Source organism: Nipponia nippon, unplaced genomic scaffold (assembly GCF_047370975.1).
Source record: "Nipponia nippon isolate SJK-2023a ecotype South Korea unplaced genomic scaffold, ASM4737097v1 scaffold_2, whole genome shotgun sequence".
NCBI lineage: Eukaryota > Metazoa > Chordata > Aves > Pelecaniformes > Threskiornithidae > Nipponia > Nipponia nippon.
In genome coordinates, this window is record NW_028262336.1 from 129220864 (window position 1) to 129235842 (window position 14979).

Consider the following 14979-nt stretch of genomic DNA (forward strand, 5'->3'; position numbering starts at 1 on the left):
TGCTCGGGATTTCCTTGATACAAGGCGATCTTTAATACCCGGTCTTTGCTCTTAAACAAATTGAGACTTTCACCAACGTTAATTCGATGAACGCTGTCTCCGATATCCCCTTTTAAATTTGAAACGGGGCTTCTCGACCCAACTAGACAGCAGGGTCTGTGCTAAACGTGAATGTCGACGCATAGAATTTATATAGGGATTCGTACCTGCAATCACATATGCATATCATAAAAATACACTAATAATAATCCAAGTGAATGAATTGAGAAGAGTGAAGCATGACAGAAGTGGGTCAACTATTAAAACTTGTTAAATTATTTGGGTATACACACAGTCACAAATACTTGTGAAGATTTTACTTAGAAAAAAGATGCTTCTCACTTCGGTTTGCCGTCTTTTTTGTATCCACCTTTTTCTAGGACTCCGTATCTTTTTTAATTTCTCTTTTATTACATTGAATTCTCGTCTATTAAATGAAATCATTATATCTAAGGTCAAATACAAAACACTGAACAATTTGATTAATAGAGTGGTTTAAACATTTCATTTTCATATTCTTCAGCTTGAACTAGCAACCTGATTTCTACCTATCTCCACATACCTGGTTTTATACTTCAGTCAAAAGTAGCTTCTCCAAATAAATTCAGGCACCCAAAAATCAGGATATTGTCATGGTTCTTTCAAACAAATTTTCTTCCAGTATCTTTAGATCATTTTCAGCTCCCATAACTTTGAGTTACGCGAGATTAAAGCCCTTGAACTTACGCATTTAACCTTTCCTGAAGTTTCTGAAATCCATTATGATTTTTAAAAGGTACTAACTGAAAGGTGCTGCCTGATGCTTCTGGACGATGATGCTGCTGCCAAGGGGGACGCGAGTGCACACGCAGCAGGCAGGGATGGGTCAGCCCCACTGAAAAGGTGCTTCCCATAATGATGAGCAACACTGGGTGTACCAGAGAGACCTTATTTCTTTTAATTAGCACGCAAATCCTATGAGTAGTTACCTTAGTGCTTCAGTAATTTGCTAAACATTACAAAATAATATCCTGGTTCAGATGGACTACAGTGTTCCAGCCAGTCAAGTTGTCCAGGATCACGGATCTAATGAATCTAGTGGTAGGGAATATTTGCTTCCCTTCCACGACAAGGGGCTTTATCCTAGCTATAAAGCCTTTTTAGCAGAGATGACAACTTGAACAGATGGGAATATTTTTTTTTTTCTGTATGAAAACTAGCAGGTAGACGGACAAATCATACTGCAGGATTCCCCCTCCTCCTCCTCCCTTGACCGAGCTTCTCGGCCAGCTTTCCAATCAATTCTCTCCCTAGCAATCTGTAAATGCTAAATAGGAATTTCTGGCCTCCAACTGCCCTTCTGGGGCCTAATTCCAATGGCGCACGGATCAGCTCCATTCATTTCCTTTCAGAGCGGCTCACGGTGAAGGAACAGCTCTCTCTCTGGACACCAGTTGCACACCCCACTCACTGCGGATGGAGCCCTGAGCTATTTACTGACCTCTCGAAAGGCGCCGAAAGCCAATGTCGTGTGTTGCCGTTTGAGCGTGCGCTGCAAGCCACGGCACCCGTAAAGGCTCACAAGCACGAGCCCAGAATTCAGCTGCAGGAAGGGATCCCAAGGCAAGAAAGTTTTCTAGTGAGCATGCCAAAAATACAGCTCAAACGGGCATCATCCAGGCAGGCCATGACATCCAGCAAACACCTCCACTGTCACCAAATGGACTCATGTTGAAACAGAGAAGCAAAGCTTTTGAAGCCAAAAGAATAACAAGCATCTCACAATTTGACAGCCGTACCCTATGTAAACCTTCAAGTCTGTAGAAACTCTGACCAGGTTTGCCTCTCTCTGGGGTGACATCGAGATGCAAAAAAATAATAGATTAGAAGCCATTTTTCCAATAACTTTTTTTAGGATTTAATTACGCTTCAAATTCAGTGTGACGTTTTCCATCTTACACTTACTGGGCTTGTGCTATTTTGGGTCTTATCTCCTTATAATTCCTCTACCTCTTCCATAAGTTAAGTCACTCAGAAATGTTTTCTCCTGCCGTTGATGTACAAGACGCTACATCACTCCTCACAGTCTCCATCAAAAGACGGTCATTATAACATGGTTTGCCTTCTTCTAAACTGCTTTCCCCGTTCCTTGAAGACAACAAAATCTATAGCAAGACCGTGCTTCAAACACTTTAAAAAATTTTTCTACCATTCCTGGAGGCTTTGGTAGAGGATTAAAACCAGCTCCAATGCGTCCAGATGACCCCTTTCAATTTGCAACCTATATTGGCTAAGTTTTATCAAAAATGAGATATCTAGCAAGACAGCGAGACGATTAGATATTTCATTTTTGATGAAGCAGCAGTTATTCACAGAAACCTTTGGATTTCACTTCGAACCATCGAACGGAGCATCTGAACATTTTCAGTCCCAACTCCATTATCACTTTGGTCCTAAATAACCACTCTGGGGGCACAGGACAGCTCGTTTCTCGTACAGAGAAGTCCTACAGACTGCCATTCAACTTATACATATTATTAGTCCACAGCTTCGATAACATTTATAGTTTAATGTCTCATTTAACAGGACAAAACCTGTGCACACGCGTTCAATTTTAAAAACATAACGTGAGTTTTTCACATAGTGTAAATATGTGTAAATTCCAGGTAGCTCACTGAAACATGGGGTGGTTGTAAGTAACAGCAGATAAAAACGCTGAGGAAAAAACGCATCCCTTCCCTTCAGTCTTCAATTCTTCAAGTGAATCCAGAGTTGCTAAAAACAAAAACCCCAACCGAACAAAACCTCGTGAACAATCCGTTCGGGATGTCTGTCTCCATGACTTCTAAAAGGGGAATGTGGCATGTTTCTGGTTACCACTTCTCGGCGCAGCCCCACCTGCCTCCCCGCCGGAGCGCACCAGGTGCTTCCTGAGCTTGGGTCTCTCTCGGCGCTAGCTGCGGAGCGACTCGAAGGCATGCAGGCTGCTTTCTGGCGGAGCCAAGTATTTCGGGAACCGTTCTTATTGTATTACAGCGCGGCTTTGCAACAAGATTGCAAAGTTTCATTTCCTGTTCAAAATGGGTAGTTTTATGACATTTGACAGAAAAATCTTGAAGCCTGATCCAAATCCTAAAGGGTTTCTACATAAAATCTTTAAAAGCCAAAAAAAAAAAAGAAATGTTTTGAAGTTTTCTGTTAACTAGATTTCTCAAGAAGACCGCCCGGATTTCTGTTAAGTACCTCCTTCCCAACCTTAACCCTTGCACTGCTTTCCTTGTGCCCTCTCCTAGCAGCGATTTTGAATTTTTTTGGCTTTCCAGTCATTTTCCTTGTTCTGCTGCGTTGCGCTCAACCTTCATCACTGATTATTTCTCTTTAGTCCTTCCCAACTCGCTCCCACTCACTGCTCCGACGACCCCAGCCTCCTGTTAACCTTCTCATATAAATACACCCCTGGCTGCTTCTACGTAACCTACAGGAAATACCTTTCATAAGCATCTGTAAAATCACACTACATTTTTTCGCAATCGACCCCTTGGTAAAGTTACTTCTGTCAAAATGCCGACAGAAAACTCGCTGACAAGTCAGAAGCATTATCAAGAAATAGTTTTATTATCCCATGAAAAATGATTATTGTTTTAAGATAGTTAAGTAAGTTGCCCTGATTTATATCTGAGGCTTTGCTATGCTCTGTCTTTCGCTATAGGCTCCCCACCCATGGAAGAAATACTCAGCCCCCTGGAAATAAACAGCCTTTTTGGACCAAATGTTTAAACAAGGAATTGACTTGTGGTTAAAACACGAGGTGAGACAGAGCTGACTGTCATCAGGCCAATGTGACCATCGCTCCGTTTTTTCAACTGTACAACAGAAATAGCTGTGATTCAGAGCCACTCTTTTGTCTCGAGGTAGCCTGGAAAGGCTGCGTGATGATTAACAGGATCTTTCAGGGCACGAGCGGTGGATTTGAAATTGAAAATATTAGATGCTACCATAGCTAGTGTTAAGGCCATCTAAACTTCCCTTGCTTGTGATTTTGCCAAAATTACCAGCAGAAGCGGTTGTCTTTCTGGTGGGAAGCCTCTTTTCACTTCCCTGTAAATGTTTACTCACAGTCAGCCGGAATATAAATGCTCAAAACTGTAGTTAGCACATATTCAATAGACTATGAAGGAGCTAAAGTTCTCCAAAGCAGCACAGGTATCAACTGGGAAGCGTGATATATGAGCATTTAAGAAAAAGCCGAAATGAGAGAGCAGAATTTTGTATTAATTATTCAACAATTCACACGGATGCATAATCACACTACAAACAAGGCCTTATTAAAGGACTTAATTTCCCCGAGGTTTTATGTGCATGCATGCACACAGACCGATGTCCCTGGAAGGGAAAACGGCGTGGCAGCAGCTACGGGGAAGCCTACAACGAGCATCTTCGGGAACGCTCGTATCAGGTGTTGGGCAACGGCCTCCCTTCACTCATCCTCCATTCATAGGAACGAACATGAGAAAGCAACGCACACTCATCGACCGTCGGTAAAGGAAAGTTCCTGTGCCCATCTGATACTGTAGATAACGCAATCTAGGGCTGGCTTAATTGTAATTACAAAATATTTGTGGCTTGCAGCTGACAAGAACGGGAAGTGAAACAATAGTTCTTTCACTTACATAAATTCCCTCTACATTTTAAAGGGAGTATTACAGGATCTTAAAAGAATAGCAAGTACTGAATTAATAAAAGAGATTTACAGAAGAAAATGAAAACCTCCAGTGACTTCAAAATTATTTTATCTTAATGCTATTTTTTTCATTTAGGACAGAACCTCCATTTTAGAAAAGTAATTCCCTGAGTGCTTCTAAATCATTCGAAAAAGCATAAAACAATAACGTGTACGTAAAGGGATTTCTTACAGCGATAAGACTGGTTCTGCTTGTTCTGGAGTCGACAGAAATATGCACTCATGCAAATGTTAACCTTTTATTTATACAGGACACACGCCGGCCAGCCATTGCTAGGATAACATTCCTGAGACAACTTAAGACCGTCACCGAACATGTCAACTTATTTTTCAAGTCAAATAGAGTCACCAGAGGAAAGAACCGTCTGCCATACACAACCTATCAATTTCTGGGCATAAATCAAGTTCTTAACTGAAACCCACCAAGTCCTCAGTCTTGGGTCATTTTTATAAACACTGCCAGCTTCAGCTGAATCTCATTTGTGCAAGTCGTGTTTGGAGTCTGTATTTACTTTTGTTTTAAATGATGGTTAAAAGTGTTCAGTAAAAGCGGTGGATGACGATGCTGAAAACACAGATGTCAGCTCAGCTTCACAAAAACTCCCAACAACTCTAACAAAGAGAAAACAGGGCTCATCAAAACATGAATATTCTAGCACTGTTGGTTCACAGAGTTATTCCAGTTAATGGCAGAAAAAAACCCAGATATTGGACGTTAGGGGTTCCCAAGCAGGATCCTGTTAACAGAAAATGTTATTTCACAGAATCATAGAATAATTTAGGTTGAAAGGGAGATATTGGTCCAACCTCGGCTCAGAGCAGGGCCAAACAGATCAGGTTGCTCAAAGCTGTGCCCAGTCAAGCTTTGAGCATCGCCAGAGTACGACATTCCTTCCTTCCCCGAGCCCCTGTTTCTGTCTGACCACCTTCATGGCAAAACTTTTTCCTGATATTTAATCAGAATTTCCTGTGTTCCAATTTGTTCCCTGCCCACCATGCCATCACCTTCAAAAGAAAAAAAGCCTGGCTCAGTCTTCTTGCTCTCTACAACTACCTGAAAGGGGGCTGTAGCGAGGCGGGAGTTGGTCTCTTCTCCCCAGTAACAAGCGATAGGACGAGAGGGAACGGCCTCAAGCTGCGCCAGGGCAGGTTTGGGTTGGGTATTAGGAAAAACTTCTTCCCTGAAACGGTGGTCAAGCATTGGAACAGGCTGCCCAGGGAAGAGGTTGAGTCCCCATCCCTGGAGGGATTTAAAGAACGGATAGATACGGTGCTCGAGGACATGGTTTAGTGGTGGACTTGGCAGTGATAGGTTAACGGTTGGACTCGATGATCTTAAGGGTCTTTTCCAACCTTAACGATTCTGTGATTCTGTGATTGTCCGTACGCTCCCCACTAGGTAGCTGTAGATCATTAAGACTGTTAGCATCCCCCTTTCTTTTCTTAGGCTGAGCAAAGCCAGTTCTCTCAGTGTCTCCTTCAGGTACTATACTCACCCTTGGTGCTCCCTTGCAATGGCTCAACCACAACTCACATTAGTCCTCGTGACTGCCAGCTCATTCCTCAGAAGCCAGACAGATCTCTTCCTCTCTCAGAACCCTTTAAGACAGTGCTTAAAAATGGGCAAAGATGTGAAAAAGGTAAACATCACCTGTAGTTTTAAAAACGGATCTCTCGAATTAAAAATGCGATGCTGGAACACGTCTCGGTATCATCACCCATGCGTACGTAAAGTTCTCTTCCAGGGAAATTACGTAACATGAAGTTTCTATTTAAACCTGCCACATCACCACAAGAACTCTGATCAAGAACATGAGCCAAATTATACAACTGCACTTCCTCATGTCAAGCAAACTGGAAAGTACAGAAGAAACAGAAAAGATGACTGATACTTACAACAACATAAAATACCTTACTGAAACCACAAAGACAAAAAAATAGCAAAGCACACTAGCTATTGATACTATTCCTCCAATGCAGTCCTCAAACACCAAAGACCACATTAGGTACAATATGAAATAAATTTTAAAAAAACCAAACAAAACCAGAGAGTTCTATCTAGAAATACCTGCTGCTACTGTTTGCTACCGTACGGAGAATTTTTTGTTGTTCATAAAAAATGCATCGCTATTTGTAAACAGTTCCCCAACATTAAGATCACACTTGACTGCAAATTGTTTGGTGGGGTTTCTTTTTGTTTTATTTTGTTTTGTTTTTATTATACCTTACAATACCATTCAGGATCCTTAAAGAGTGCTTCGCTACAAAGGTGACTTTATGTTTGGCATCACCCATGAAGCTCCACTGATGACCTAGCTCTATAAAATACCTTTGAAATCTTCAGGCAGATTTTCATTCAAGATTTCAACTTTGAAATACAAGCATTGAAAGGGAAACCCTCGAGAGCAACAGATTTTGAAAGCATACCAGAGAAACAAAATAAAATGCTTTATTAAAATATTTTACATTGTGTCCAAGACCTCGGTTTGTGCGAAGCTCAGACGAGACAGGCCCGAGCCCCGTGACTTGCATGCACACACGTGTACCCACCTTCCACAGGCTGTAATGGAATAAACTGCTGAGGTGACGCTCATGTCATCTGTAGAAGTCTAGACTTTGAAATCAATTTAAGTTTTAGTTCTCCCTTTCTACTAAAAATAATCCAAGAATTATTTAAAATGTTCATGACACCCCCCCCCTTTTTTTTTAGATCAACATTTCCTCATTATAAGTTGCTTTATAAAGTCACGGTCTGAGGTGGTTCGTGAGAGGAACTTACGGGGGAGTTAAGAGTAGAGCAGTAAGAAATGAAATGAAGTAGTAATAAAGTTTGTAAAAAGACAGGTATCAAACGAGCCCTGAATTTACTCCAACCATCGTCTTACACTTCCTTCTGACCTCAGCTTAAATGTCCGCAGACGCCTGAGCACCAGGCAGCCAACTTATGCTGAGGTTTGCAGGCTGCACCTTAGCAATCCGGTGATGGCAACTGTTCCTAAGCAGCTTGTCAGGAAACTGGCAAAGAATAAAACATTATGACACTTCAGTCTCTGCTTTTTTTTTTTTTTTAAATTTCACTACAGAGCTTGAAATGCAAAGCTCAGGGCTGTGGCATAACTTTGTAACAGCCAGATGTAAATTCTGGACATAGAGCATAGCCACAGAAAAAGGCAATAGTATTCAAATCATTTCTAAAGGGAGATCTAGAATGATTTTGCTTCTTATTTAGTGGTGTAACTGGTAAACTAGGATGGCACTGTAGAAACAATTCTCGATTCTTTTAAAAATGCTGGAAGCATTTTGTATTTTCTTTCCAAGCATCCCTGTTTCGTTTGTGATGGCTTTCACAGTCACAAACACAGCAGAGTGAACAATTTTTTCTTCTCTGCATAAAAACGTTGCAAAACAAAGTAACATATTCTAAACTACTGAAAATTATCAGAAGCTGTGTGTCACCTGGAATCCTGCCGCTGAAAATGTCAATTTGTTGCCTGTTACAGAAAACTAAATAAGGCCCCGACGTGTATTTGTGATTCACTTGCCACAGGACAGTACGACTGCAGGCTTTGCGAGTCAGATACAAGGAGCAAAACCAACACGGGCTTCTTCTGAGCACGGAGGAACCTAAGCCCAACACACGTTACGCCTTCCCGACAACAGTTTCGCAAACACCTTGTGCCAGCATAAACCAACACTGTTACTGCAAAAATACCACCACCTCTCCTTTCTCTTAACGATGGTATGAACTTCTTTTATTGGATTTTATTGCTTATAAACCACTGACGACCATGCTATTGCCTAGGCTGTCGGCACGCCAAGGTATGCATTAACGTTACCCGTCTGCGTTCAGTTCAGCTTGCACAGGATGCAACGACCCAGCTTTGAGGTACACATCCTATAATAAACTTCACCGGTTTGCCCTCTTCACTAAGCAGGACTCAAGGGATGTGTGTAGCGAGAGAGTTCTTGACAGCTGGGTACTATAAAACTGAAGGCATAATTATAAACTTACAACTTGGTTAAATGTGCACAAAAGCCTTTAAGAAAAGTCACAAATTGCCACCTTTGGATCAAATGTCACTAAGGAAGACTTAGGTTTTAGCAAATTGAAATAGAAGGTAATTTAATACAAGGAGAAAAAAAGATAGCAACAGACAGCCAAATCAGCTTACTTATTTTAAGCCACTATTTATCAACGTATACAAGTTGAGGTCCAAGTAAGTAAAGTTTCAAGCTTGGTAGGAAAGCGAGTGCTGCCTGCAGAAGCAGATGGTCCCAAGCGATGGTTTCAGAGCGCGCTACGCTACGACTCAAACCCAAAGCCAGCGGCAGGCAGCGTTTCATGGCCAGGGACTGGTTGTGTTCCAGCCAAGCCAACCCTGGCTTCAAACGAGCCCGAGGCCGACGACTCTCTCACCAACAAAAACCACACGGTACAATTTTCATTCTGGAAGCAATAACCCCATTAAAACTAAAACCTAGAAATTGTTTATGGCGGACACAAACAAAAACAGTCTCTGAAACATGTGTAAATAAGCACAAGTTTTACTTTCTTACACAGTAATATAGCCAAGCATCAGCTGAAATTTCTTCACCGCTTTTTCCATTTCCAAAGTTTTTATCGTCTTTGGGTAACATAACTAGAGAAACATGGAAAGCTTCGCTCTTTGGTGAAATCCATACTGATGCACTCCAAAGGAGCAGTACCAAGCAGCCATCATTTTATACCTAAATGCCATTTAAAACAACGGTTCTAGACAAAGGATATATAAGATCTGCCTTTAAAAACAGAATAAAATTGCTTTTCTCCGACTTTCCCCATGTTTTCTAATGGCTCTGTTGTAAAACTGATAGCTAAGCTGAGGAGTAGGGAGATTCTGAAGGCTGGGAGGTAGGGCAGTTTGTTTTTCAAGTCTGAAGGTTACTATATTAAACAAGTAATAGTCTGAAGTATTATTTAGATAAAGGATTTATCTACAGTTTACTGAATCATAGAATCACAGAATCATAGAATCGTTAAGGTTGGAAAAGACCCTTAAGATCATCGAGTCCAACCGTTAACCCAGCACTGCCAAGGCCACCACTAAACCATGTCCTCGAGGCATGAATAACTCTGAAAACCAGCCTGAAAATAATTTAAAATGTACATCTCTGCCACATACAAAAATAGTTGCCCCGATGAAAAAGTGAGGTGATAAACCTGATTTCAAACAAGCTAATGAAACTGGTACTACGGTCGTATCTCACAGTACAGATGGTCTGGGTTACAGGAATCTCACCTGGTCTACGGAGCAGAGATAATCAGCAATTTGCAGAACTCATCCTGAAAGAGCAGACACTAAATGACTCAATAAGTCCTGTGGTGTTTGACATGCTACTGATTCCACTCAACACTCCCACTCGCTCCTTACAGAAGTCAGTCTTCCAGTTTTGCTTTCAAATGGGGCAGCTGGTACGAGAAGTGAATTTTTCAGGAACGCTCAGTTCTGTCTTTGAGAGTCTTGGTCAAGAGAGAACCAAGAAAAGAAGCTGTGTATCTGCAAGAAGGCAGTCAATCCAAAAGCGCTGCAGGACAGATAAAATCTGAACAGTTCAAGGAGAAACTTGATGTGATGTAGAAACGCGGGCAGCCTTGCAGAGTTCAAACAGAAGAAGGTGAAATCGGCTCAAGCGTAGCTAAATGGAGTAATGCTTACAGATGGCACGGTGGCCACCACTACGGGAATACCTAAGGACTTACTCATATTAAGATAAAAGATGCATTTTTGGAATGTGAATCTCAACACATAAATGAATATGTTCAATTTAGCACTACAACCGTATTATAGCCTGCAACATATATTAGGTCACACAGCCATTCAGCCTATTCAAACAGGAACTCTGCTGCCTAGGAAGGGTTTTAATACCCTTTCAAAATACCTCCTTCCCCAGTGATGTTACCTAGAGGAAGGCTTAGAAACATTTAACAGACAGTCTCCATTGCTCTGTCCATTTTCCAGTTGTAGTATCCTTCATAAATGATCATGGCTAATCAGAGTTCTTCATTCCGTAGGCAGCAATTTTCTCCCAACTGACTGCTTTTCTCTTTTTAACATGAATTTCACGGGCTATCTTCCTGCCTGGTCAACCAAAACTGTCAAGATCTTAGTACACTTGTTGGTCATAAGCTTTACATTTGCTTATACTGAATGATTCTTCACCTTCAAATCATCACCTCTCTCTTCGGTTCCTTCTCCATATTGTTTATGTTAAATCATTATGCTAAATAAAATAATCATTTTCTCAGGACGTTAAACAGCATGGTTCCCACACGCATTTCAGGAGGAGGAGACGGCTAAGAGAGAAACCAGGACCTTGTCAGCAAATTGCCTTCCCTTACAAAACACAAGTATTTACTTTAATCCCACATCTTCTGTATCTCTTCATCAGTTATTAATCTATGAGAAAACCCTCACTGCCCTACCTGTAACAACATCGTTCTTTTACGTAAGCAGAGACTGAGTGGGAAGTCTGTTGAGAGCTCCTGGCACGTTCGAGACATTAAATCAGATGAATCACCCTTATCCCCAGGCTTACTGACTCCTTAAAGATCTCTTTTTGCAGGACGCTTTCCCTCTTCAAAAAATCATGTTGATTATTCCCACCGTAGCATATTTACCCGCGTGTGAACTGACTCCATTCATCACCGCGCTTGTTTTATCAGCCTGCCTGGTAGGGAAGTCGGATTTCCTCATCCCGAATTCACGGGGCCCCTTCCTGGAGCCCTTTTCAAAGGCTGGGACATACTTGTTGCTTTCTGTTGGCACTGAGGTGGGTTTTAGCACCAGATTACAAACTGTTGTTAATATTTAAGCAGTTTCACGTTTGAATTTACATTAGAGCTCTTGGTTGAATGCAGTTGGAGCCCAGTGATACATTACACTTGATTTTCCTGAGGGTTTTCCCCCCCTCTTTCAAAATGCATTCAGTGGCCATTTCAATTTGAGACCTTGCCGTTGACTTATTCTCTCCCTTGCTCCCTGAATGACCCTGCTGCAAGGACATGTGGCTGTGCTCCCACGTATTTTTTGCTCCTGAACAACAGTGCAAAAAACCCAAATTTACAGAGTTTCATTAAGAACACAGTTGTTTACCAGACAAGGAGGTTCGACTACTATAAATATCTGAGAGATGCAGAAAAAGAACCCTGAATGTTGTCCTCTCCTTCCAAAGTAATTTGGCTTTATGAAAGTACTTGCAACTTAGGTTTTCAGTAAACCACAATTACTTATATAGCAGAATAGGCTGCACAGAGAGATTTCCATATCAAAAAAAAAAAAGGTTCACTTTGAAAAAGCTTCAAAACAAGCTCTACGAAAGAAAGGACTGGGTAAGAGGGAGCCCAGTAGCTGGGTAAAGAAACCACCACAGATCAGCAGCGGCTTTAGCAACTGGACCCTGTGCAAGCAGAACATCTCCGGACAGCAGCACACACGCAGAGGAGCGGCACCAGCATGACTTTGTTTTCCATTATTGTGTTTTTCAGCCTTTGAAATATGATTCAACGGTATTTAATTTGCTGTTTTATTGCAACTTATAAAAAAAAAACAACACATTCCTGGGGTATCCGCAGGTTTCTAACTTCACAGTACAGACAGCCTGCGCAATCCAGAAGACATAAATGTTTATGGAAATGCAAAGAGCTGAAGATCCTGCCTAGCTCCCTATGTGCTTACTTTGCAATACACACAAAATGTAGCCAGACGTACAAGGAAGCGAGAATCCCTTTGCAGGGTTTACGTTACAATGCCCTGAGACTAGAGCAGCCACAGCCCACCAGAGCCAGCCACAATTCTAGCTGGGCTATCTGCTCATATTTTTAGTATTTCAAATGACTGTTTTGTTTGTTTTCTTCTGAACATATTAGATTTGCTTCTGGCATTACTTCCAAGTAAGAGCATTAACTGATGACAGCCAACCGTGCATGTAAGTATGGCATTATCTTATGTAAGCGTCAATTAATAATTTTATCTCCGGTATTATACAGAAATACTTACTTTATAACCATTTCCACGTACTAAACATTTAGTCAGCACAAATATTCATGTTTTACTAATAGAAAAGCACAACCGCACGTGCACACACACAGAGGAAAGACAGGCTTTTTGCCTCAAGGACTGTCAGCCCTGCATTGCCTCTGAGATACCCAGATTTGGCCTTCCAGAAGTCAGACATGAGGCACAGTGATGAATTTGTAACAGAGACTGGGGGTCCGGGTGGACAGGAGGCTCAATATGGGTGAACAGTGTGCTGCTGCGGCCAAGAAGAGGCTGGGCTGCATCAAGAAGGGCATCACCAGTAGAGATAAAGTCATTACCCCACTCTTCTCGGCGCTTGTCAGGCCACACCTGGAATACTGTGCACAGTTCTGGTCCCCGTTACACAAAAAAGCTGTGGGCAGGCTGGAGGGGTCCAGAGAAGGGCCACCAAGATGATCCAGGCTCTGGGCAGCCTGCCGTATGGGGACAGGCTGAGAGAGCTGGGCTTGTTCAGCCTTGAGAAAAGGAGGCTTAGAGGTGATCTCATCACCATGGACCAGTGCTTAAAGGGGAGCTACAAAGCAGTTGGAGACCCCCTTTTTACAAGGAGTCCCATGGTGAGGACAAGGGGTAACGGGTACAAGTTACTCCCAGGGAGATTCCGATGGGACACGAGAGGTGCATTTTTCACCATGAGAACAGTCAACCATTGGAATAATCTCCCCAGGGAAGGGGTTGGCTCTGCTACGCTGAACACGTTTCAGACTCAGCTGGACAGGGTGCTGGGCCATCTCGTCTAGATTGTGCTGGAAAGGTTGGACCAGATGATCCTCGAGGTCCCTTCCAACCCCGTGTTCTATGATTCTATGATTTACTCAAAGAGGCACGCGCATATTGCCATAGGAGCGCTTAACTTAGTCAAGATATAATAGAATTATACGTAAGAATCCCTCGGAGGCCTCGTTTGGTGCTCTCATTTTCTACTTCGGTTACCTGCTTTTCAGATCAATATTTTTTTTTCCAGTATGCAAACGCACGCTGATAATACAGTGTTTTGTTACAATACAGTGATAGTTCTTCAATAAAGCAATTTTAAAGGCAAATTACAGACTTCTAAGTTGCCATGCCTGATTGCATCACCTGGAAATAGTTTGTAGATAGCCAATTTAAATAAACTTTGAAAATGTCAATACATGAAATGCACCTACATAAAGCATGAATTAGCTTTAAATAGCTGATTTTACAGATTTTACCATTTATCCAAAACTATCTAAGTTACAGGAGGAGTGTACGTTTAAGTAATTCTAGGATGATATAAAAAAAAAAAAAAAAGCCAAACTGTGAGCAATCATATTTGAACTTTTTAAGTATGTAATTTCCTATGAGCTCAAGTATCTGCTCTTAGCTTGATTTGGCAAGCTGCCACGGGTGAGTACAGCAATGCTGATTTGCTGTTCTCTAAAATTCATAGTTTGAAACCAAGATATGTAATGGTTATATTTTCATTAATCATACCATCAAGAAATGTTCTGATCAGATAATTGGATACAAAAAAAAGGATCATGGGATATGCTACTAAAAAATCCCCAGCTTACTCAAGGTCGACTACAACAGGAAAATACAGGTCTTAGTTTTACAAACTTGATTCCTTTATCCAAGTGTGTTTTCCAGAAAAAAGTGAATTAAAAAATAAAATTTTTAACTGCTTAGCTTTGGGGCTTGATAATTGGTACCAGTACCCTGCACACTGTTGCAGGATCTGTCTACAGCACTGCACTCTCGCCTATTGCAGCACACTGGAAAAGTCAACATTGCTGTCGCAAAGCAACCCAAGATTTCGTACATCACCCATTTTCCTTTCCCGATTTTCAGACTTCCCACTCCCGCACATCAGTTAGCTTCCTTACCTTCATAATGTTTACTAAGTCTGTTTGATAATAGCGATCTTGATGCGCGTTAGCAGCTGCTAAAGTGAGAAGATAATCATTCCTTGCGTGGATAGCCTTGGAATTACACTCGGATCGTCGGGCTTTTAACTACAACAAGAAATGGAAGTTAAAAGATAGATACTAATGAGAAGTTAAATGAGCAAACATGTATTAATAGTAAATTAATATGCATAAATATGTAATTAATATAGTCATTTTTTTAAGGGATTAATAGCTTAATAGTTTTGTTAATGGTAAGGGGATTTCTAACGTA

The 14979-nt window shown here is 41.5% G+C and overlaps 1 protein-coding gene across 3 annotated transcripts in view; it reads right to left on the bottom strand.

Annotated features, from left to right (window-relative positions):
• FCHSD2 (FCH and double SH3 domains 2) overlaps nucleotides 1-14979 on the bottom strand; it is a 166431-nt gene that overhangs the window by 56485 nt on the left and 94967 nt on the right. For all 3 annotated transcript variants that reach the window (XM_087758860.1, XM_087758858.1, XM_087758859.1), the window contains one exon: nucleotides 14685-14813. In XM_087758860.1, the coding sequence (XP_087614986.1) occupies nucleotides 14685-14813 (129 nt within the window). The remainder of the gene's footprint in view (nucleotides 1-14684; nucleotides 14814-14979) is intronic.